General features: G+C 43.5%; 1 protein-coding gene across 2 annotated transcripts; it reads left to right on the top strand.

Moving 5' to 3' along the window:
- Positions 1 to 1333: 1333 nt before the first annotated feature.
- On the top strand, positions 1334 to 24401 carry LOC308590241 (gap junction beta-5 protein-like). Of its 2 annotated transcripts, XM_081200074.1 has the most exons (3): positions 1343 to 1487; positions 19620 to 19690; positions 22754 to 24401. In XM_081200074.1, the coding sequence occupies exon 3, from the start codon at positions 22779 to 22781 to the stop codon at positions 23613 to 23615; it is 837 nt and encodes a 278-aa protein (XP_081056200.1). In that variant the 5' UTR covers positions 1343 to 1487; positions 19620 to 19690; positions 22754 to 22778; the 3' UTR covers positions 23616 to 24401. The 2 variants fall into 2 exon arrangements, with proteins under 2 accessions (XP_081056199.1, XP_081056200.1); XM_081200073.1 differs by lacking the exon at positions 19620 to 19690 and having other exon boundaries at positions 1334 to 1487.
- The last annotated feature ends 1191 nt before the right edge of the window (positions 24402 to 25592 follow it).

Here is a 25592-nt window from a genome sequence, read left to right as displayed (position 1 = left end):
TAACCTTTAAAGCTCTAGTGTGCTTGTTTATTTAACAAAATGTATGTACCGCTTGTTCTCTCAATGATAATTTTTTCATTTAAAAGACAGCAACATAGCCGCCTAACAAATGAGGCTGGGGAAGGGAGAGGGCTCCACAGCCTTGGTGTCAGTGTAGAAAAGGCCCTGACTCCACCTGCCATTCTTAATGTGAGAGAACCTGCAGATTGGCCTCAGCCAAAGATCTTAATGCAGGGGCTGTTTCATATGTGAACAGGTGATCCCTTGGAAACCTTGACCCCAGGCCGTTTAGAGCTTTATATATCAAACAAGCCAGCAGCTTGAATTGCATGTTTGCTTGGTTGCTGTTGCAGTTCTTGTTGTAACTATTTGCTATAGGCTGCTGGGGTGGCGGGGTCAATGCTAATGGAAAAGCAGGATATAAACCCCAGTCCTCCTAATGCTGAAAAGGAGGCACCTGTGCCAACCTGAACCAAAACAGGCCACAGAGAAACAAGAGAGAGATATCAGCATCTCAGGGAAACTCCAAGGTTCGCAGAGATACAAAACGATGACACCCCCTTCAAATAAACCCAATGAGGATTGAGCATGCTCAGTGGTCTCTAGAACCGAGGGCACGTGGAGTGTTAGTTAGAAAAGAAAATTGGGAAACAGGGCGGGGAGTTAAATGGTCTTCTTGAACCCCTTCACAATTTATAGTATGCTGGAGGTAAGCATGGATGGAACAAAATGTTCCATCCATTGTCCTGTTAGGTGAGTTGTCCTGTTAGGTGAGAAGAATGCATTGTAACATTTTGTGGCAGCTCCCAATTGTATTAAACAATAGCCAGTCCCAGTTTGTCCAGGAACTTCATCACAATATTTGAACACTGAACTTGCACCCCAGGAGTGGAGGATTCCTTTGGGTCCATATTTTAAAGTAAACAGACCTAGTTTGCTGTTCTTCGAAATATACCCATTTTGAAGTCACTTAAATTGGATAGTGTGCTTTTCTGAATTTTGCAATGCTTACCCCAAAAAATGTGTTTGGAGGAAAATGCATGATAAAATGTGCATTTTGTGAGGGGGGGCGGGATTGTACAAGTTAGGGAAACGTTTGCAAAAGTAGTGAAATCTTGGGTCTCTTTTAGGGGACTGAATGGACTAACCATCAAATCCCTACCTCTTGCAATCGTGGGACTGGCTGCTCAGATGACTCAGATAGATTCTGCACTGCTGGTCTGATGGGGGCCCTTGTTGTTTACCTGGTACAGCTCTCTGCTTTCCCCAGCCTTGACAGCTAGCAACCAAGAGTGTGCTAGAAAGCTCCACCCATGGAATGTTTCTTTTGGAGATTCCTCCTCCTCTGCCTTGTCCTCACTCCCAGAGTGCCGGGAGGAGCCTCTGAGCTTTGATGGCTCTTAACTGGTGAAAATATTTTTTTTGATGCTTCGGAAGGAAGCGGCAGACTGGGAAAAGGCCCGTGAGGAAGCCAGGACTCTTACCAGGTAAGCGTGTTTGTGGTTTTCCCCCGTCACCACTGTAGGGTGAAATGTAAACTAGCCTGTTGAGAAAAGTTTGAGCTGCTGGGAGGCGGGCAGGAAAAGCAGAACAGGGAAAGGTTGTAGTGTAGGCTTAAAGCGTATGTTTTGCTTGCAGGATGTCTCAAGTTTCACCCTCAGCAACTCAAGTTACAGCTGGAAAAGAGACCCCCAACACACACACACACACACCCCCTCTGAAATCCTTGAAATCTGCTGCCAGTCAGTGTATGGACAATACAAGTTGGACCAATAGGCTGACTCAGTATGAAGCGGTTTCCTATGTTCCTATGGAATGACTCTTCAGGGCTGGAGCTCAAATTTGCAATTTGGGACCAGGCTGCCACTGAGGCTACCCTGAAAACTTTCCCTTCTTTGGAGAGCCTGAGAAGCCCCACATATCTCAGGAGAGGGGAACTGGACTTGGCAAACTCTATTCCCCTTATGCTTTGATTTACACTGGCTGTAAAGGTATCAACATGCAAACGGCAAAGAGTCTCATCTGGATTTTTGCAAACAAACATGCATGAGTAATATTCTCTTCTGTAAGCTGGGTGGGTGTGGTGGAATGTCTTCCATGTTTGCAGTGCTTGTGGATGCTGTGGGGACCTTGTGGGGGAGTGTAGATCTTGTTCATTAGTGCCTAGCAGATCCCAGTGGAATTCTGGTCAGAAAACAAAAGCACAACATTCAAAACCATAGGGTCGCTCGTAACTGTTCAAATGGCATGCTTTTTTCATGCTGGGAAGCATGGGACTTGTAGTCTCCTCGGCAACTTGAGTTGGGAAGTAGGGGAAACGGCAAATTTTGCGCACCCCACCCTTTCCCACCTCCAGATCCGCAAGATGAGTCTTTCACTGTTTGTGAAAGGTGTGCAGTGTGAATGGTGAGGTGGGCTGTTCCGCCTTTTATTTTTTAAAAAAATACTTCTCCACAGTAATAAGAAAAGTATTCTTAAGAAAATATTAAAAGGGAAAACGCCATGCAAGCCAAAGAGAGTTACATCACGCCAGAAATATTCAGCAATGGAAAGGAAAGAATGAAGGAAGGTCTGAACTGCCACAGACCCATCATGCCTCACTTGCTGGCTCACCCAAAACCCTACCTCTCACTCTCTCCTCACCTTCAGCGTCATCCTACATGCTCCAACTCTCCTTATTTACAAGGGACGGTCCTAGTTTTCTGTTACTTATGCCTGAGAAATCACTGTTGGTTTTAAGAGGTGCCTTATTCAAATCTTGCAAGTGAGAATTGCTAGCGTTGTGCCAGTGCTTGGAAAGTTCATATTTAAAAGGAACTGGTTCCTTTTTTTATGAAGCAAGCTATTCAGTTCAGCTGTATTCCAATGAACTTTCTAGTTCTTAAAAACTTCATGTTCGACATTCGGAATATTACAAGGTGCTGTGCTGAAGTACAGGGTCCAAAAGTCAGGGGCCACAAGATGTCTGACAGACAGAATGTCAACAGATGAAGTGTTCTTTATTATTGTATTTCCATAAAAGAAAAGCCTTGCCCTGTTTAATTTGTGCCAGTTACACCGCTGTTAAAGGCACATGGCATCATTCTCTTTGTTCCTGTACCTGTATTTTTCTGGGAAAGCTGCTCCTGTTGGAAGAGAGTGGATCTCTCCAGCAGGGAAGATACAGGAAGTGCCTTACATTCCTTCCTTCTGATTGTTTAGCAACAGTGATTAAATGACTAAACATCCTTAACAACAGCAGCACCTGTATATCTGCCTAATAAGCCCTAAAACAATGCCTCAATGTTTTGCTTTCTAACGTTATCAATATCTGATTTACTTACTGTTTTTAAAATGAAAAATAATAGTCCAGACCTCCTGCTGCTGGGGGAAGAGCATGAACATGAAGATGAAGTAGAAATCATTCAAAGTTCTGCCCCAAAATGAATTTAATTGACTTTTAGTTCACCGATTACCTTCAGGTGTAGTCCAGAGATTTTTAAACTGCGAACTTTGTTCAGCTGAACTAGTTTGTTCCAAGCACTGTGTTGTCCTCTTTCACAATTCCGCTTCCTCCCCTGAGCTAAATATTGGCGTGGAAAGGAGAATGAATCTCTGTTGCACATGTATATAGATGCATATGCATGAACATTAAGTCAATGTGCTATGCACAAACAGCTATATCCCACATGCAGTCACTAGGGCAGGCTTCTTTGGCCTCCAGACACTGTTAACTAAAATTCCTTCTTCCCTGGCCATTAGCCATGCTAGCTGAGGCTGCTGGGAGTTGGAATCCAGCAACATCTGGGGGCTAACAGGTTCCCCATCCCTGCACTGAGGTGCATTTTTAACTTTTTGTAACAGATAGAAGACAAATAAATGTCTTTGAATAAAATTTTAAGGGGAAGAGCAACTGATCTCCCTATACATAATTTGATGTAGAACAGGCTATGGCTGAGTTAAGAAATAAAGTGTACAAATGCTTCAGTAATGTACAAAAGAGGAACTGAGGCAAGTGTCAGGCAAGATCCTGGCCTTGGTATGAGACTAGGGGTGTGACTCACATGCAGCTCTCTATTGTCATATGTGAAGTGTTGGATGGTATCTCACCCTTGTTTCTATCAGCTATAATGGTTCACCACTCCTGTCCTTAAAGGTAAAGGTAAAGGGACTCCTGACCATTAGATCCAGTCGTGGCCGACTCTGGGGTTGCGGCGCTCATCTTGCTTTATTGGCCAAGGGAGCTGACGTACAGCTTCCGGGTCATGTGGCCAGCATGATTAAGCCGCTTCTGGTGAACCAGAGCAGCGCACGGAAACACCGTTTACCTTCCCGCCAGAGCGGTACCTATTGATCTACTTGCACTTTGAAATGCTTTCGAACTGCTAGGATGGCAGGAGCAGGGACCGAGTAACGGGAGCTCATGCCGTCATGGGGATTCGAACCGCCGACCTTCTGATCGGCAAGTCCTAGGCTCTGTGGTTTAACCCACAGCGCCACTTTCCAAAACTTAGCATGCACAATGTATGTGGGGCTTCCCTTGCGCTTGGACCAGAATCTGCAGTCAGTGCAAAATGCAGCAATGTGATTGCAGAGAGTAGTGAGATCCTACAAACATGCTACACCTCTTCTCAAAGATCTACACTGGCTGCCAATCTGTGACCACCATGGCTGCGTGGGGTTTTGAACCCAGGTGTCCAAGGTCCTAGTCCTCTAACCACTGCACCACACTATCTCTTCTACTGTAACAGGAGGGTCTGAATAGTGGCCAGCATGTAGGTTCTGCCATGGAAATACACCTTTCCATTCTCCAATGTTTCCTGCAAGTACCAGCTCCATCTGAATGTTCTTTCTACTGCTGTGTGCCACATGGTAGGGTCTGGAGCTCACATTCCACTATTTCCATCAACCCCATATCTATTTCCCCTCAAATAATGTGATAGGCATTGCAGGATGAAGGCCTGTGTGCTGTTTTCCACAAAGCACACCTGTTCCTCCCCAAACACATGACAGCACCATTTTGCCCACAGGGCACATTGAGGAAATGACATGAAGACGGGTGCTGGAACTGTCCAGACATGAGATGGGTACTTAAAATCTCGTGTCACCTCTTTTGCCTCCCAGAATATGTCACTTCCCATCCTTCAGGGAATGGCCTCCTGGATTGAAAAGCTGAATCAGCCATGCAGGAAACTTCATCCTTGGCTTAATTGCATTCCACCTACATATTGTACAAAAAGGTGACTGGAATTTGGGGTGCTCAAATATTTCACTATATGCATTTTAAGCCAAACAACCTAATTTACACTGTCCAGATTAACATATGGATCAGAAATCAGCAATCCTTAGGTTTTCACACTTCTCAAAGTTTTGGGACCCAGTTCTTGGCTTAAGAAAAGTAGCAAAATGCATACAAAAGTTCATATTTTAGGTTAAAATTTGTATTTTACTGTAAAATGTGTACAGATTCCTTATTTACATCCCAGCTTTACACCAAGAAGCTCAAGATGGCATAAATGGTTTTCCCCTTCCCATTTAATATTTACAACAGCCCTGTGTGGTTGGTTAGGCTAAGAGATACAGTAGCTGACCCAAAGTCACCCAGTGAGCTCCACAGCTAGGTGGAGATTTGAACTCTGGTCTCCCAAGTATGACACTCTAACTACTACACTATACTGGCCCATCTCCCTGAATATACAAAAGTAAAGTGAACTTCCATGCACTTTATTGAAAAAGTTGCAGGTTGATGTGGAAAACACAAGCATTCTTCAAAAATTGCACATTATTTTGCAATGCAGTTCTCCGGCCAAGTAATTTTCTGCCCCTTCAGTTTTGCTGGTGTTCAATTATGAGCCTGTCGTGTGCCATTTTGTGAGGATTTCTTCTTTGAAGGCTGCCTGAAGAGTCCACATTCAAACTGTGTGCATTTTGTTCTCACTTTTAATGTAAGATGCACTTTACCCATCAAGCACCCATTTCCCAATGCTTTTCACGGCATTTCCCATGAAACACACATTTTGTACACTTTTTCCAATGTAAAAACGAGAAATTTATGGGTCATTTTAAGCACACTGAAGTTACACTTCAAAATTATAGGCAAGTGTGTTATGACCCACACACAGCTTCAGGAGTCTCAAATCAACTCTTATCTGCTGAAGAAAGGGGACTTGAATAAATCTCTCCTCCATCTCTCACTACAACTTCGTTTGCTGAAGGACCACAGAATCTTTGTGTAGTCACAAGGTCCCTTCCAACTCTACAAGTCTTTGATTCTATGATCTACCAGTTCACTACTACACTCAAGTACACTTAACACCATGTTTGTATCTCGAGTTGGGAGTGACTCTGAATTAGCCAACCACTCCCTCCTCTTCCTTCTATAACTAGGCACTGCGTAACTAGATGTTGTTGCGAAATGGGAGCACCCAGTTTGCTTGGAAGACTGTGCCCAGGGCTTACGATGCTTTCCCTTCACCCCATTCCAGGATGTGATCTTGGCTGCTTTTATAAGACATCCTGCTGCTTCGCTTCTGTTTGTTGATTCTTGCAAAGAATGCTCATTGCAGACAACTGTTTGTTTGTTTGATTGATTGATTGATTGATTGATTGATTGACAGTAATTATATACTGCTTTTCAGACAGGCCTCATAAAGCAGTTTATATAAGATTATTAGAACAATAAGCATCCTTTTTTTGTTTTCTTTTTAAAGTTACAATAGGACAGAAAAGACAAGTTGTTTAGAAGAAGCTGTTAGTGCTTCTTCTCATTCCCCTAAGGGCTCATTCTCCTCAGGGCTCGATTGTCCTGTGCTGGCAGTTCAGGAGGGCAGAGGCCACTAAATGGTGGCTATTGCTCAGGCTTCTGTCTTTTCCCAAATGTGAACATTTGGGGAGAAATTTGATTCAGTTATTATTTAAAGGCAAGCTCGTTTGCACTTTCTGAAACAATATGCAAACTGGAATGCAGCCATCCTTTGAAATTCACACTTCTGCAGATTTTGACTTCTGCAGATTTTGCAGCACCATGTAATGCATGTGCTAAAGTAAAGTGTGCATAGAAATCTACATATTAGTGGAAATAAACATATATATATATATATATATATATATATATATATATATACACACACACACACACACACACACACACACACACACACACACGTGGGTAGCGCTGTGGTGATTTGAATCCCCGTGACGGGGTGAGCTCCCGTTGCTTGGTCCCAGCTCCTGCCAACCTAGCAGTTCGAAAGCACCTCAAAGTGCAAGTAGATAAATAGGTACCGCTCTGGCGGGAAGGTAAACGGTGTTTCTGTGCGCTGCTTTGGTTCGCCAGAAGCAGCTTAGTCATGCTGGCCACATGACCTGGAAGCTGTACACCGGCTCCCTCGGCCAATAAAGTGAGATGAGCGCCACGTCTGGACCTAATGGTCAGGGGTCTCTTTACCTTTACTTTTAATATTAGGTTTTCAACATTTCAGTGGATCGCCAACCAAACATCGCAGTTTGGCGATATGCCACAATGTTGAAAAAAGCTGCTCTGGTTTCGCCAGAAGCGGCTCAGTCATGCTGGCCACATGACCTGGAAAAACAGTCTGTGGACAAACGTTGGCTCCCTCAGTCAGTAAAGCGAGATGAACGCCGCAAACCCAGAGTCGTGAGGAATTTTTTATTTAAAAATAATAATATATTGCAAACTGATGAGGAAATGTGGAGAACTTGGGAAACTGAGAAATAGAAATGGGAAGCTTGGTCCATCCGTCTAACTACAGCAGATCCCAGAGAGGGACATGGAGGGATCCTGACCTGAAGAGCCTGTTGGTTCATCTGATTCACCTACTGTGGGAAGAGTAGGAGGGGATGCTGACCCAGATGATGCAGACAGAGTGCATGACTCATTCCCACTGCCACCTCGTTCCATTAATTGTGGTTGTTAGGCTGTACCTGGCAACTACTCGCCTTTGTCTGATGAAACTATTTGCAAAAGAAGGAAATACCGGTAGATTCGGATAGGAGCATAGTCATGAAACTGCACGTCTTATGTCCTCAGCACAATCTCTCAAGGCACATCCTTCAGGACTGAGTGGGCAAAAATGGCCATCCAGTTGATGTTGGACTCCAGTTCCCATCAGCCCCAGCAAGCATGGCCAGGGGTCATGGATAATGGGAGTTGTACTCCATCAACATCTGGAGGGCTAGAGATTCCCCACACCTGATCTAGCCAGTTAACAGTCAATTTTGGCATCTAAAGTATTTGTGAAGGGGCAAAAGAAGAGATGCACACAATTTTGCCTAGTCTGTGCATTTTTGCAAGTAATTTTCTTTAAATTTCCTCTATTTTTGTATGTTGTTTTCATTACTGCACTCTTTAGTCTTCTTTTGTGCTAATATGCACATCTTTAATGCATTGTTTGTTTGGAGTTCTGAATCAAAATATGGAGAAGTGCAAATTTTGAAGAGGAGAACTGTATTCCAGTTTGCATATTATTTCAGATGTGCATTAACATGTGACAGTTTTTTCTGCCATCCCTTCATGCAAGCAATCTTTTGTTCTTGGATAAGAGATGCATAGCGTCATGTAATAGCACAGAAGAAGTTGTAGAGTTGGATTGGGATGCAGACACACAAAGAAAAGCTTGATAGGACTGGAGAGCGATGAAGATGGCAGTCAAGTCTTAGGCTTTTAAAAAGTGTGTAAAGCAAATAGGGAGACAAGAGAGGGCGGGATCTTCAATAAAACGGCTTTCACAAAGTAAAGCAGAATGGACAACTTAGGTGTTTCATAAATAAATTGGCCATTTGGGTGTGATCCAGCAGGATTCTTCTGATGTTATTTAACAAGATTTATCAACTAATTAATCAACAGAAACCTCAGAATGGTTTACATAAAACAAAATAGAAAATTAATGGGAAAATACTGATAAAAGCAAACTTTACAAAGCAAGTAAAATAAGATTTTATTAAAATATAGATAAAATCGGTTTTTTAAAAAAAGAAATGTACCTAATAAAATTACGTGTCAGGGTAAGCCTGCCCAAACAAGAAAAGTGTTTATCATACATTGAAACCACTACAGCTGAAGATGCCTGCCTAATATTAAGAGGCAGGGAGTTGCAGGGAGTAGGTTCTACCGCACTGGAATATTCATTATGTTCTTAGTGATTACATTTGAATTCATCACCAAACGTAGGTGCCTTATAAATGTTGTATAATTATTATGATTATGATTATTTTATTAAATTTCTATGCCACCCTTTATCCAAAGATCACAGGGTGGTTTACAATACAAAAACACAAAAATGCATACTGCAATAACAAACAAAAAACAATAACACACACACACCACACACACGCAGTTTAAAAGGCCATGTTTAATTAGCCAAAGGCCTGGGAATGGAGGAATGGTTTTTTTGCCTGGTGCCCAAAGATGAGAATGAACAAAGTGATCACACACAGATCACACAACAGCAGTTCCAAGCAATGACCACACACACACCTTTCGCTCTCCGCCAAAGTCCTCCCAGGTCTTCCACTGATTCTTCCATGCCCATTATTTCTTTCCTTAATCATCTAACACAGGAGTGGGAAAAGTAGTATCCTCTGGGTGTTGCTAGACTGACCATTCTTGACCATTGGCCATGCTGGGGCTGATGGAAGTTGTGGTCCAGCAATATCTGAAAGGCCACACACTCCCTAGCCTTGCCCTGTATTGTATCATTCATTCATTCATTCATTTGTTGTTCATTAGCAAAGCATGAGAGTCTGAAGCTGGTTACGAACTTTGCCCCAGGATGCGAACAGAAATCGCATGCCAGGGGCGCGTGCACAACGAGAGGCCCCATCAGAGAAAGCACGCCTCAGGATAAGAACGCTTTCAGCTTAAGAACAGATGTCCAGAACAAATTAAGTTCGTAACCAGTATTGTCTACCAATGTATTGTCTACCCTGAGTAGCAGCAGTTATCTTAAGGTTTAAGACACGAATCTGCCCAGCCCTGCTTTGGGACACCAGAGATGTCTGACATCAAAGTATGTGCTTTTCCACTGAGTTTTACAATATAACATATTTGATAAAAAGCAGATTAGACAGAATCACAGAAGAGAGGTCTATTGATGCGTAACACGCATGGTAGTTCCAGGGAACCGCTATCTGGAGCAATAATCATATAACTCTGAATAGTGAAGCACATCAGGTAGAGATTAGGGCTGGGCAATATTAGGTTTTCAACAATGCAGTGGATCACCAGCCAAACATCGCAGTTTGGCGATATGCCACAATGTTGAAAAAAGCTGCATTGGCCCCAGCCCTTGTGGTGCTGGGCGAAACTGCTGCAGCTCTCACCATGGGACCTGAGGCTCTTTGACCCCAGTGCCTTTTTAAGTTGGGGCCAATGAAGCTGGACCAAGATGGAGGGAGTCCTGCAATGGAGCCTGGTAGGCTCTGTCAGCAGGACTCCCTTCCCCTTCACTGGCCAAGGGGAAGGGGGGGCAAGCAACCTCCTCCTTGGAGAAAGAGGCCTCTTGCTCACCGCCCCCCTCCCCACTGTGGGAGCCCAAACCTTTTTCCCACTTGTATGCTAGCAGGAGAAGGATTGGGGCTGCTCAGCTGGGGAGGGAAAGCGCCCTGCCCCCAACTGAGTGAGCCCAGATCCTCCTGCTGCTCTCATGCAAGCAGGAGAAGGATTGGGGCTTCCTCAGCTGGGGAGTGGGAGCAGTTTAACAGTGTTCCCAGCATGCTGAGTGCTGGGGGGTCTCAAGAGCGGTGGCGGTTTTGCCAGTGATATACCGCTGAGTGAAACCGCCGTCACGGTCTGCCCCTCATACCGGTCCTGGGCGATATATCAATAACTCGCCCAGCCCTAGTAGAGATGCAGGAGAAGGTCATTCAGAACCTTCCCAATTTGCACTTCCTGAACCAATATGTGAAGGAAAACGTAGATATTCTTTCTGAATTTTGTGATGTAGCTCTTGCACCCACCCACGCAAAAACGTACAAAAATGCATTATATTAGAGAAACTTGTTTGTAATAAGGTGTTGTAGCAGGAACCCCCCCACCCCAATCATTCTGTTTGTACAAACTTCACACACACTCACACTCACACACTACATACGCCACATTTCTCTTATGAATTCATAGAAAATCAACCATACATCGGATTTGCACTGTTCCATTTTTATTTTAATATCAAAGGAGGGTGGCTTGGTTTCTGGTCAGCCATAATCTCTTCAGCATACCAGCACATCCACAGGAGCCCTGCCCAGTTGCTATGTCAACCCTGATAATCCCAGACAGAAGACAATCAAAAATCACAAAGAACAGTGGATTCACCACAGGCTGAAACAAAGGACAATGATCAGATTTTCCCTCTGGGGGCAGGAAACTGCAAACTCCCCATTGTCACCTGGAAAGTACTCATGGGGAGGGGGAAAGGAGGAACCAGCCAGGTGACAGGACACTCAGGTTACCACCACAACTCCTCCCTCAACCCCTCCTTTCTGTAATGTATGCATGATGTCAACCCCTTCTGTAATGTATGCATGATGTCAACCCCTCCTTTCTGTAATGTATGCATGATGTTTCTGGGGGTGGGCTTGACCTAGAGGAGGGGAATTTCAAAAGTTTTTATAAGGTCTTGCAGCCCATTGTTCTGGGTCTTTTCCTCTCTCCTGCAAGTGAGGGGAACACCCTGATGCATCAGTTCAATAAAGGCCAAGCCTACAGGCTGCTGTTTGCTCCAAGTTATCCTGGTTGGTGTCTTTGTTTTGTCCAAGAGAGCCCTCGGATTTTTCCGTTAACAGTTGGCGACCCAGACTCAGGGACACTTGGTTCTCCTGTAAAGGTGAGAGGGGAGATAGAAGGGATCGGGCGCCACTGGGCAACCTTAGCCCAGAGATCCTTCTTCCTCTCCCTGCCTCCTCTTTGCGGGCGGTAATCAATCGTCACCAAAAGCTCAACCAGGGGAGCAAAGGCGAGGTCAAGCCGGCTAAAAAGAAAAGGATCCTGAGATTTGCGGGGGATATCTTCGAACGTGAGTATGGTTTGAAGTAAATACATTGGGAGGGGGGTGGAAAAGTAATGTCCCCACGACAGCCAGACTTTCCTTCTTTCATTTCTGACGTTACCCTTCGGAGTCGGCCGGGTACGTTCTCTCTCTCTCCTTTTCTCCCCCGATTCTCCCCCTCGGAGGGTGGCCAGGGAAATCGCGGAACTTTTCTGTCTGACGTTATCTCTCGGGGTCGTCTAGGAACGTCAAATCCTTTCCCTTTCTCTTCCCCAATTCCTTACGCGGAATGTGACCGGGGAAATTGTGGTACTATTACTGTTTTCCGATGTTCCCCCTCGGGGTCGTCCAGGAACGTCTTAATCTCTCTCTCCTTTTCTCCCCCGTTTTCCGTCTTGGAATTGAGTCCGGGAAAGCGTGGCTCCTTTACTGTTTCTCTGACGTCTTCCCTCGGAGGCGTCCCTACAATTTGTTTTCTCGACCCCCGATCTGGCACTGCACTGCACAGGCGTCCAGTAGGGAGCCCGAACTTAGTCCAAAAGGCTAGGCAGGAGGCTGTTGTGGAGGGTAGAAGGGGAGGTAGAAGTTTTCGGGCCAGGTGTCCCGAGGCAGAAGTTTTCGGGCCAAGTGTCCCGAGGTAGAAGTTTTCGGGCCAGGTGTCCCGAGGTAGAAGTTTTCGGGCCAGGTGTCCCGTGGTAGAAGTTTTCGGGCCAGGTGTCCCGAGGTAGAAGTTTTCGGGCCAGGTGTCCCGAGGTAGAAGTTTTCGGGCCAGGTGTCCTGAGGTAGAAGTTTTCGGGCCAGGTGTCCCGAGGTAGAAGTTTTCGGGCCAGGTGTCCCGTGGTAGAAGTTTTCGGGCCAGGTGTCCCGAGGTAGAAGTTTTCGGGCCAGGTGTCCCGTGGATGAAGTTTAAGTTCATGTATAAGATTTATTGAAATGAGTTTGTAGCTTGAAGATAAGTAGGAATTGTGTTAGTCAATGGTACTTTGAGTACTGAAAGGATCTTCTATCTGTCCCCCCTTTCTTTCCCATTGCCTTTCCTCCCTTGTGTGTGTGTTTCCACTCTTTCTGTCTTTAGCGTACTTCGTTAACGGAAAAAGAAAAAAAAAGGCCCAATAATAACATATGAGAGAATGGGAGCTCACTAAACACCCTAGCTGGACTCCTCCTGGCAACAAAGCTTCCATGAAGCCTTTTTGCCCCAGAGAGGATTCTAATATGCCCCTCCAGCTTGTCATCTCCAATTAGAGGAAAAAAAATAGAAATAAAATAAAGGGGCAAAAATGGTCAAGTTTGTGTTGTTAAACTGTAGCCTAGAGCTGGAACATGAAACTGTAAACTTAATGGTGCACAGAAGGCAGTAGATATAATAACAGCCCATGTTCTTAAATGCACATAGTTTTAAATTGCAAGCTTGCTTCAAAAAAAATCTTAAATCTAAGGAAGCCATGTTGCGCCTTATCAATCTTAAAACAAAACAAAATGGAGAATGGAGTGTGCAAATGTTTGTTATTTGAGAGAGGCTCTAAAAGAGAGTTTCCCTCCCAAGTGGTGAAATCCTGTATACGTGCTACTTGTGTTCTGAAAGGGGGATTACCCCACCTCTTTCTTCTAGTTTAAGTGAGGAGGGCGATTTTAAGTCTAATGGTAAATGATGTTGTGTTGTAACTTTTGAGTTTGCTCCAGTCTATTTTGGAAGGAGAAGTTAACCTAATGTTTCTGCTGCAAAAGCCTAGTTGAGCACAACTGCTCTCTCAAGCTAAAATGCAGTGTATATATTTCATTAAGCGTATGCCTATAAAAGTATGGAGTTCATTCTAAGAAAAAACATTTGAGTCCAGTTTTAACTTTGATTTGGTTGGACAGAAGAGTTATTGTAAGGCTCCTGATATCAGTCTCTATAAGACTTCATGGCCTCTTTTGTTAGAAAATGCCCCCCTCCCCCTTGTTTCACTCTGCCTCTTTCAGTTGTTTTCTCCCTTCTTACTTCTGTGCCAGGTAAATTTACTCCCGAGTAAGCTTCCTTTAAAGGAAACTGTAAGAGGGGAGGGGGCAACACTTGTGTATTCCCAAAAAAAAAAAAATCAAATCTATGGCTGTTTTAACTATGCTTTATAAGAGATCCTCTCCCTATCTTAGGAAAAATGTTCACTTCAGTCTTTAAAGATAATTTATCTAGGAACTTTCACTCTTTAGTCTAAGGAAGTAAAAACTCTCACTCAAACTAGCTTCAAGATCTGCTAAAAGGGTTGGGTACTTTTATTTTCCTCTTCCTTAGTACATGATAGGCGCATGGTTTGTGATAGGCGCATGGCTTGTGATCTCTTCCCCAGTTTTGTCTGTGTACATAAGTATGTGTGTGTTTCTAGTAGTACAAATCTTGCTATGAACCCTGTATTTTAGGGTTGGACTAGATGACCCCAGGGTCCCTTTCAACTCTCCCAATTTGTGGCTGTGTGGAAGACCATGTGTCTGCAAGCATTGGAGGGTAATTCTTAAATTCTGGTGTGGTAATGGAGTTGAAATTCAGCCTAGCTTTGCTTTTTAGTTTTAAAAGGTGCGAGATGAAGCCATGATGTTTTGAAGCACAACTGGTAACATCAAGCATTTGGGTGATTACAGTGTTTATCATTTTGTCTACTATTTAAAAATCAGACCTCAAAGTCAGCTCAATACATAGACGCCTTGACCATCCATCCTGTAAATAAAGGGCAGTAGAATTTGTCTGCAAATGGTAAGGCTGAAATGGCTGAGAATGTTAAAAAAAAAAAAAAATCCTATGAATTCTAACTCTGGCCATTTTTACTCATAAATAAGAGAGCGGTTGATTGTTCCGCGAATGGCCAGAAGGATATTAGCCCTTTCCTGTACATAAAGGAAGCAGTCTCTTGCTTGGGCTGAAATTGCTAGTTTTGGTGAATACTTAAATTGCTGAGTTTCTCTTTTTTGTTTAAAATCAAACCCTGTTCTCAAAATCTACTCCATACCCTTCCCTTCCCTTATTCAAATGGTAATTTAGCCAAAGGATGCAACATTTTCAATAGTATAAAAGGTTTGCTGAGACATGAACTCTGCACATGCACAGAGGCTAGATCAGCTAAAGAAGAGAGAGAGAGGAAGGGGGGAACTGTAAGGGGGGAGAGGAGGTTTCTTCCAAATGTAAAAGAAAACTCGGAACCATTGAGGAACCATTGAGGGAAATCACCCTTAATCTGTCTTTGCTCCAGGGGCTATTTAAGACAAAAGGCTAAAAAAACAAACAAAAAAAAACTAGCCCATCAAAAAGTCAAGAGCTTTCCAGGTTCCAAATCTTAACATGCCAAATTCTTTTCACAGGTAAATATCAAACCATCCCCCCCCTCAATGGGAATTTTAGGAACAGCATTTCCTGACAGGCTTCTCACATGAAATAATTTTCCCTTTTAACAGGATATGTGAACCCCGATAACAAAGTGTTTGTCCCTTTTTCCTCCCACAGCAACTTTCTTTCTGTTCTGTGAAACAAGTCTGAATCCCTGCTACAGTTTGACTTCCATCTCTTTGTGGCTTTGACACTTTTTTTTAAAGTTACCAATAATCTGTTTTCATTTATTTAATCTGTCTCTCCATGATGTCTATGAAGTTAATCGAAGCACAACCAAACATTGTTTGTGGAATGGTATTTGTTTACCTTTTTGCCTGAGCATTTCTTATTAATTCTGTCATCTTGGCTAGTGCAAGGTACTTGCACAACTTTAAATTGCCATTCATTTTTTTCCTTGGTATTAAGTCATTTTCCAGTATTGTCCTATAGCCGATGTTGTCACTTCAAGAAACACTCTTTTATTTTCATTGTTACTTCAGATTTCTTAAAATTGTGTGTCTTAGCATTTATTTATTTTTCGTTCCTCATAAGTCATTGTGTGTGTTTCATTATTATTTTAACCTTGTATTTTTTACAGTTCTCTTTCTCTCCAAAGTGAAGGAAAGCAAACGAACTTGGCAGATAATAACAGTAGTTATAGGAAAATGTGATAATAATATTGGAATGAATGAAACGCTTAATGTGCTAAGATTTTTTATTATTTGCAGCTTCCCATGAAAACTGGAGGACATCCTTCTTGTCTAACTGTGTTTTTAAGTCGCCCCAAAACCCTGCCCCTTACAGGATATCACTTCTACAGATGTGCAATGATGAAAAGCAGCAACAACCCAACCCCTTCGCCATCACAAGACCTGCAACGCCAGAGTTTTCAAAGTGCCCACAGCTATCTCTTTCAAAGGATATAGACTGATGGGGAGTGGGCCTGACAAAGGGGGGTGGAGTTGACTTGCACGGACATCTTTTCACTTGAACCTCAAGCCTCTGTGCTCCAGGATTCAAAAGATACATGCGTAAAAGATCACAATTGCGTCAAGATATGCAACTGATATTTAATTAGTTTGTTTTGTATTAAGTGTTATTATGTAGGAATGTTGAAATGTGTCTGACAGTGTGTTATTTCCACAAGGGGGGTATTTTTGTGTGTAATTTTTATGTTTAATGTCTTATTGCTTACACACCAATGGAGAATTCTCATGCATTTTATACTTTCTAATAGCTCACACTATTGTGTAGTCCAATGTTTAGCTCAATTTATAACCACATTTCATTGTTCCACCTGGCACTCTGCCAACTTTCCCTATCCATTTTAAAATGTGCTAAAACTTGCTTTACCAAGGAGAAGCTTCTAAGAAACATGAAGGTGGATATGCTTTGGTTTAGCAGGAATGATCCCTTATAGACTTAAATTGACTTATTTGGACAACTGCCCTTGTTAAGAATGGTTTTCTTTTAACAGATTGGTTTGAAGACTTGAGAACCATGGGGCAAGATAAATTCAAATTGGACTCAGTTTGAATTGGGCAAGTGTATCCAGGCTGCAATTAGCTTTTTGGTCCTTTAAGTGCAAGTGAGCAACTTCTCATGAGCCCAAGACCACAGCCTATAATAAAATCCCATAGCTAAAGGCCAAGGCGAAGACCTCTCCCTCACGAGATGCCCAAACCTGTGCCAGCTATGGTGAATGCCAGGCGACATGGTTAAATGAAAGCCCTGAGGGGATTCAACAGACAGGATGTGTTGCTGTAGCACTGTCGGTGTGGGACCACAAAACAGCTAGCTTGACACCTGAGAACACAAAAATGGCGGGGGGGAAGCAAACTGCACTTTTCAGTCATTAGTGGACCTTCCTGCCTAAATGTAAAGCATAGATCACTATTGAGAAAATATTTCTTCCAAGGTGCTAGAATACCACAAGTAACTGAGCAACAAATTATTAATTTACGTGATATCCTATGTCTAACTATGTGCACTGTTACACCATTATATTTCTATGCAAATATCCTTAAAGTAGCATGATACCCAAGTCCCTTTCAGGTTCACATGGACACACACATCTGGGACGGAGAATACCAGGTTATTATTTACCACCTTAAATTGTGCGGAGAAAAGGATTGCAAAGTAGCCACCTTTGCAATCTTATCTCCGAAGGGGGGAACTGTAGCAGGAACCCCCCCACCCCAATCATTCTGTTTGTACAAACTTCACACACACTCACACTCACACACTACATACGCCACATTTCTCTTATGAATTCATAGAAAATCAACCATACATCGGATTTGCACTGTTCCATTTTTATTTTAATATCAAAGGAGGGTGGCTTGGTTTCTGGTCAGCCATAATCTCTTCAGCATACCAGCACATCCACAGGAGCCCTGCCCAGTTGCTATGTCAACCCTGATAATCCCAGACAGAAGACAATCAAAAATCACAAAGAACAGTGGATTCACCACAGGCTGAAACAAAGGACAATGATCAGATTTTCCCTCTGGGGGCAGGAAACTGCAAACTCCCCATTGTCACCTGGAAAGTACTCATGGGGAGGGGGAAAGGAGGAACCAGCCAGGTGACAGGACACTCAGGTTACCACCACAACTCCTCCCTCAACCCCTCCTTTCTGTAATGTATGCATGATGTCAACCCCTTCTGTAATGTATGCATGATGTCAACCCCTCCTTTCTGTAATGTATGCATGATGTTTCTGGGGGTGGGCTTGACCTAGAGGAGGGGAATTTCAAAAGTTTTTATAAGGTCTTGCAGCCCATTGTTCTGGGTCTTTTCCTCTCTCCTGCAAGTGAGGGGAACACCCTGATGCATCAGTTCAATAAAGGCCAAGCCTACAGGCTGCTGTTTGCTCCAAGTTATCCTGGTTGGTGTCTTTGTTTTGTCCAAGAGAGCCCTCGGATTTTTCCGTTAACAGTGTGCAGTGGGGAAATCACATTTAAAAATCAGGATATTAAGAGAAGTGAACCTAAAACTACAAATGTTTATGTGGATGTATAGATTGTTACACATCACCCCAGTCTCTAAGTGGCACGAGATTCCAGGGGTTCCAGGCACTTACCCAGAGACTGTTTCCTTTTGGGAATGAGGCATAGCAGAGAGTCTGGTGCCTTTATGATATATGGTTTATTTAAACATATACTGTATGCAACCTGAACCTACAATGCAGAGGCTCACAGCATCAACCAAAAAGGTTTTGTTTCTCTCATAGCTGCAGCCTTGGATTCAAACAGAAATCAAACATAGATCTGCCTCTCTGGCTTTCCAGCTTGCTGATTAAGTTCAAATCCCTGCACACATGAAGCCTCATCCCTGGCTTTTGTCCTTCTCACTCTCTGTAAATTGAGCAAGGGGCCCACCCATTTGCCATCTCCCACAGAGCCTCTTAATCCCTCTTAATGGCTCATCACCCAAGCTATCACCTCATGAGGAAGCTAGCCCAGCTTAATTAGATTTTAACACTTGCTGGATCTGGGGATTAGAGGAGTCTGGCACTCCAAACTCATAACAATATTATCAACTGATGCAGAAATGGGGCGATCCAAGAGAAGCCAAAATCAACAGATTTGTCCCTCCTAACATGTGAGCAGAAAACCACCATCACACCCTGCTTTTGAGCATCCGGAGGCCTAAGCTTGGCTGTGGTTGGAAACAAGTTCTGGAAATGGAAATTCTGTTTGCTCTAGTATAGAAATTCTTATGCTGTGGTCTTTGTGCTAGGTCTGTGATGAATTAGTAAACCTTGACTGATTTTATGGATTAAAGATGAATCATTTTGTAAAGACATATTTTGTTTCCACTTCCCGGTCTCTCACCCTGTGATTTTCTATAAGGGATTCTTAAAGGAGAGGGAAACATCAGTTTTAATTTTATCTTCTCATTTACTGAGGTGGTAAGTAGAGTTGTGTAGTGACCACAGCATTCACCTTGTATCTAAATCTGTAGCATTCGTAAGCAGCCCAATCTTTTTCAAATCTATTCTGTGCTCTTCCAATACGATTTGTTATTTGGCTCCAAATCCTATATGTTAAATCTGAAACTTTGTTTTGCCTCCATTGACTTTTACAGAGAATCTGGAAACAAAAAATGGGGAAACTAAAAACAAACAAGCAAGCGAATCTTTTAACATACCTGGGTGAAATTTACAAGCAAAGGAGCCCCTCCAGAGTGGATTAAGCCTGCAAATTGTCATGCAGATCCAGAGAGGAGTTTTTGTGCAGGGAACCTTTATTTTTTATTTTTAAAAAGTCTCTAAATTGTTTATTTTCTGCCAGAATTGGATGCAGATTGCAGACATGGTCTCCCCTTCTGAAGGGATGAAGCTTGCCAAATTTCAGAAAGATAGGTGAGTGGTTCTCCTGCAAGGACAGGCATTGGAGGAAGGAACAGAAATCACACACAGCCCTATTTTTGGGGGGAGGGGCACTCAGTTTGAGGGACATGTGGGAGGTGCCCCTGCATTAGATACCCACCAAAACTCTGACAAATGGTTCCAGGGGCAATCATAGAACTGTAGAGTTGGAAGGGACCACGAGGGTCATCTAGTCCAATACAGGAATCCTTCACCCACCATGGGGTTCAAACCCATGACTCTGAGATTAAGAGTCTCATTCTGTAACAACTAAGCTATCCTAGCTCAGAGTTATTGTGCTGGGTGATTTTATGTCAGGGAACTGCCATCGGAGGAACAGGTGGTGGAAGGGCTCACGGAGGCTGGGAGAGACTCAGCAGCTGAAGCAGGAACCAGCAGGGGGAGAGGTGGGTCTCTGGTGGAAGGGCTCACGGAGGCTGGTAGAGACTCAGCAGCTGAAGCAGGAACCAGCAGGGGGAGAGGTGGGTCTCTGAGGGAAAGCGAGCAAGAGGGAGGGCTCAGGGACACGTCCAGCGAGAACAGTGGGGAGGTATCTGAAGCTCCCATAGGGAGACCCACTCCTCGTCGGAAACTGTCACGCCGCGAGTCCAGAAGACGTGTTTCCGTTAAGGAGCTTTTATGCTGGAAACGATTCCGAAAGCAACCACTGTCGGAATCTGCAAGTGACTAGAGCAGCCATGTCTGAGGGGCTCCGTCACAGACAGAGGTTTGTGGACTTGCACAAACTCTGAGGGACTACGATTTTACGCACAAGCAGCTCATCATCCCATCACATTTTACCTTCATTATTTTTTAAAAAATGGAAAAGTCAACATTTTCTCACTGTGAATTAAATAGAGTTCTGTTATTTTAATTGTTAGAGAGAGAGAAATGACTCAGTAACTACCAGGCCACCCAAGGAGTGTTTGACTCTTTTTGACCCCATGGACCAGAGCACGCCAGGCACTCCTGTCTTCCACTGCCTTCCGCAGTTTGGTCAAACTCATGCTGGTAGCTTCGAGAACACAGACCAACCATCTCGTCCTCTGTCCTCCCCTTCTCCTTGTGCCCTCAATCTTTCCCAACATCAGGGTCTTTTCCAGGGAGTCTTCTCTTCTCATGAGGTGGCCAAAGTATTGGAGCCTCAGGTTCAGGATCTGTCCTTCCAGTGAGCTGATTTCAATCAGTGAGCTGATTTCAATCAGAATGGAGAGGTTTGATCTTATTGAAGTCTGTGGGACTCTCAAGAGTCTCCTCCAGCACCATAATATGTTGCAAAATATATTGTACTTCTGCTTAATTGTACTTCTTCCTATATTTGCATCAAACTATGAAACTATGTAAATCGCCATATATTGCAAACCATCTATGTAAATCGGTGCCCTGTGAGATGCCAAGTACCCAATGTTTCACAGCAGAACGAAATGGAGACACTCTTGAGAACTTGCAACATCATTATTCTCATCAATGATCAATGTTAGGCACCTTCATCACACACATACACCTGTTACACACTGCAGAAAACCTGGAGAATCTTTCCTTCCAGTAGCACTTCTTCCTTCTTAGGGAGATGAGGGCAGGGTGGGTTGTATATGGGTTATTTCCTGGCCTGTAAGAACATGTAGCAAGATTGGTTGAAACATGCAATCCTCTGGGTGAGAGGCACATGGTGTGGGAGTAGTAGAATGAATGGATTTTGAAAACTATTGTTGTTGTTTAGTCGTTTAGTTGTGTCCGACTCTTTGTGACCCCATGGACCAGAGAAAACTATTAGGTCCATAAATTGCTATAGGTGTTTTCTAGCCCTGGATCTTAAATCAATTGTGCTTTGTGGTGAGGAGAGGGGCACAGCTGAACCCAGAAAGTTCTACATGCTGTGATTAGTGGTGGGCCAAGTTCCCTCAGCTTGCCTTACAAGCCATTCATTTCTTCTGAACTTTTCTGGAAAATATTCACAATGCAGTCTTATTTGTTTGTTTTTCTGAGAAAGCTTGGGGGGGGGGAACTGTTAGGATATTTCCGTTCCACCTTAAAAGGGAGCAGGCTTTGAGAGTCACAGAGTCCGCGTATTTCCTGTTCACAGGATGTTTATGTTTTCTATTGCTTTCGTTTTCTCTCTGTGTCGGAGACACTGACGCAGGCAGTCATGTCTTTCTTTGTTCTGATCAACGCTGAATAAAACTTGTAAATAATGCTCTCCTGAGTGCGACTTTTGCTGTGCATTATCTGCTGATAGAGTGTGCATGAGCTCTGGAATGTGGCAAGATATTTTTCTAGAAACTCATGTTGCTAATTGCTGATACTGCGTGCCTACGGGAGATCGGTGGATCGTCCGGCAGATGGCTTGGGGCCATGATGGACTTTGTCTCCCTGGCAGTATCCCAACAGAAACAACTAGATGAAGCTCATGGACACACTTTTCAAGCAAGGTTAACTGGTGGCAGATACAAGAGAGACAATAATCCTACTTTTTATCGTAGCAGGCATTTAAATGAAGTCTGATTTTATAATTTTAACTGATGTTCCTCTTCATTCTGTTGCTGTAAGGTCTGTACGCCACTTAAGAGATGATCATAATTCAGCACGTCCAAAGTCCCCCATTGCAAATTCACACCATTATAGTGTGTGTGTGTGTGTATGAATTATGACTTTTACTGTGACCTGATATGAACCTTCAGGAAGGGAGATCAAATTGGGTAGGCATGGCAGAATGGATATGGAAAGACAATGGAGCTTGTACATGAAATGGTTGGAGGGCAAGACAGAAAGTGAAGGGACGCTTCAGTACTTTTCGGTTCTTTCCAGCTCTATGATGTGATTCAGACTAGCAGCAAGGTGTTGTTGATAAATTCAAAAAGGTGTGGGGAACCTTTGACCCTTCAGATGTTGCTACAACTCCCATCAGCCCTAGCAACAATGGCCAATGGCCAGGAATTATGGGAGTTGTAGTTCAGCAACACAGGTTCCACAAACCTGATTTAGGATTTAGAGGCTGCTTTGCTAGACATACATAGACATATATAGCATTTCTAACTCCATCATCTTATTTCTTTTCAGGTATTTTAAGTAGAAACCAGAGGCCATGAACTGGGGAGTCTTTCAAGGACTCCTGAGCGGGGCAAACAAATATTCCACAGCCTTTGGACGTATTTGGCTCTCAGTGGTCTTCATCTTCCGGCTTCTAGTCTACATAGTGGCAGCTGAGAAGGTTTGGGGAGATGACCAGAAGGACTTTGACTGCAATACTGAGCAACCAGGCTGTCCAAACGTCTGTTATGACCATTACTTCCCAGTCTCCCACATCCGTCTCTGGGCCCTACAGCTCATTTTGGTTACCTGTCCTTCCCTGCTGGTAATCATGCATGTTGCCTACCGAGAAGCCAAACTGGAGAAATATAGGAAGAAGGTTGGAGCAGACTATGCACTGCGCTATCCTCCTGGCAAGAAGCGTGGAGGCTTGTGGTGGACCTATTTCTTCAGCCTCATCTTCAAGTCTGCTGTGGACATTATATTCCTCTTCATCTTCTACCACGTGTACCCAAACTACACACTCCCCAGTGTGGTGAAATGCTCCCTCGAACCTTGTCCCAATGTTGTAGACTGCTTCATAGCCAGGCCCACAGAGAAGAACATCTTCACCCTTTTCATGGTCATCACTACCTGTGTTTGCATCCTCCTCGGCCTTGTTGAAGCCTTCTACCTCGTTGGGAAACGATGTACAGAGTGTCTTGAGCCCAGAAATGAAAGCCACAGGAGGCAGGGCAGTGAATGGATGAGAAGAGAGGACACTTGCTCTCTGCCCAACAGCAAACATGACCCAAATGAAGTGGGTGTGCAGGTGTTCCATGGTGCAGATTACAAACCATCTACCTCCATCCTCAAGGCTGCTCCACTTTCCCAGAGAACTCTAAGCACATAAACTACCCAGTCAAAATTAAATCCTGGGAAATTTGGTAATGGAAACCTTATGAAAAAAACAATATGACTTCATTCTCAGAATGAACAGTGCCTGCTGCTAGGCAGGACATTTGCATGATGTGCCAGAAGGCATGCCAGAGTATTCCAATAAAAACAGTAGACATTGCTGGTGCACATTTATTCATCCCATGTCTGGAAAGGAAATCACTGCAGCAAATTTGTCATTGTTGTTTTCAGTCCACAAATGATATGTGATGATATGTAACTGATGGTGTTTTCTCCCCCCACCCCCCAAAAAAGTATTATGTTTCTTTTTAATTGAAATCAATAGGGAAGAATGACACGATTAATTACATAAGATTGTGCCACAAGTGAGATGACTAAGGCCATTTTCTGTCAGTAGCCAAAGTGCAGCAGGAGGGAAACAGAGCTGCATCTGGAAAATATGTGATGGAACAGAAAATAGTGCTTTCTTGCATCCCTTTGTGCAAGATGGAGATGGAGAAAGGAATGGCCTACAGTATTTCAGGCCCCAACCCAGCTCAGGCTGTTCAATTTTTTGATGTCCATATTTGATCCAAGAATATATTAAATAGTCATTTCAAAATTCACTAGTTCCCTCAGCTCATTCCATCTAAACCACTTACATTGTATACTGTCCCATAACTCATCCAGTCAAATTTTTAAAGACCTCCCCACCACCAGCGAAAGGTGGCTAGCATACTTGGTACTGAGATCTCAGGAGTGAAAAGCAATATTGAAATAAAGATCGCTAATGGAGAAGAAATGGTGTTGGTCTAGTCCTGTTGCAGCATTGCAGTTCTTATTCTGAAAAATATACACATTTTCTATTTTTTTATTATTAATATTATTTCGAGAGAGAGAGAGTCATATACTATATAACATACACAATAAATGGGATGCCGGTGGCGCTGTGGTCTAAATCAATGAACCTCTTGGCCTTGCCGATCAGAAGGTCAGCTGTTTGAATCCCCACAACGGGATGAGCTCCCATTGCTCTGTCCCAGCTCCTGCTGACCTAGCATTTCGAAAGCACACCAGTGCAAGTAGATAAATAGGTACTGCTATGGCAGGAAGGTAAACAGTGTTTCCATGCGCTCTGGTTTCCGTCACGGTGTTCCATTGCACCAGAAGCGGTTTAGTCATGCTGGCCACATGACCCAGAAAGCTGTCTGTGGACAAACTCCCTCAGTCTGAAAGCAAGATGAGCGCCGCAACCCCATAGTCGCCTTTGACTGGACTTAACTGTCCAGGGGTCCTTTACCTTTACACAATAAATGTACACATACATATGAATGTATACAAAACTCTGGGTGAGAGCCAATGTAGCACAAGCAGACAGGTCTGTGCACAAAGGGGGGTTTCTCCTTCCTCTCCTCCCCACTATAGGTCACCATGTGACCCCAATTCCAGATTGTTGGGCAGACTCTCCACAGCAGTTCCCTTGCACAAGGAGCTTTCCATTACACAAGCAGGCAGACATCACTGAATGTTACCTACTAAATCTAACTGCTGAACATAAAATGTAGAATTTTTTTTTTAAAAGATCATATATGTGGGTGGATATGGGTGTGTGAGAGAGAGAACTGAAGCAGTCCCTGCCCCAGTTATTTCCAACTCTGTTTTCACATATTCCATGACAAGATTCCAACTATTTCATGTCATAAACTCTTAGCTTTATTGTCAGTTTAATGGCCCCCAGCTGTACTCAAAATTCCCAACTAATGCTGCAACCCTAACCTCACTTACCTGGGAGTAAGCCTCATTGAATCCAATACAGATTATTTCTGAGTAGACACAGACAACATTGCACTGTAGATCTTCCTTCCTGGGTTTGTGATTTACCTTCCCAGCTTTTTAAAAAAATTTGTTTTTATTAAAGTTTTTTTGTGTTACAAAACAAACAGATGAAGAGGGAAAGGTATGTCTGTTGTCTACACTTTCAGTTGAATAAAAA

This window comes from Podarcis bocagei (genome assembly GCF_964188305.1).
Source record: "Podarcis bocagei genome assembly, chromosome: 7".
In the NCBI taxonomy this organism is placed as follows: Eukaryota; Metazoa; Chordata; class Lepidosauria; order Squamata; family Lacertidae; genus Podarcis; species Podarcis bocagei.
This window is presented reverse-complemented; position numbering and strand designations above follow the sequence as displayed.

What these genes read in the sequence shown, in the direction of transcription:
- LOC308590241 (XM_081200073.1), top strand. Translation starts at nt 22,779, where the DNA reads ATGAACTGGGGAGTCTTTCAAGGACTCCTGAGCGGGGCAAACAAATAT.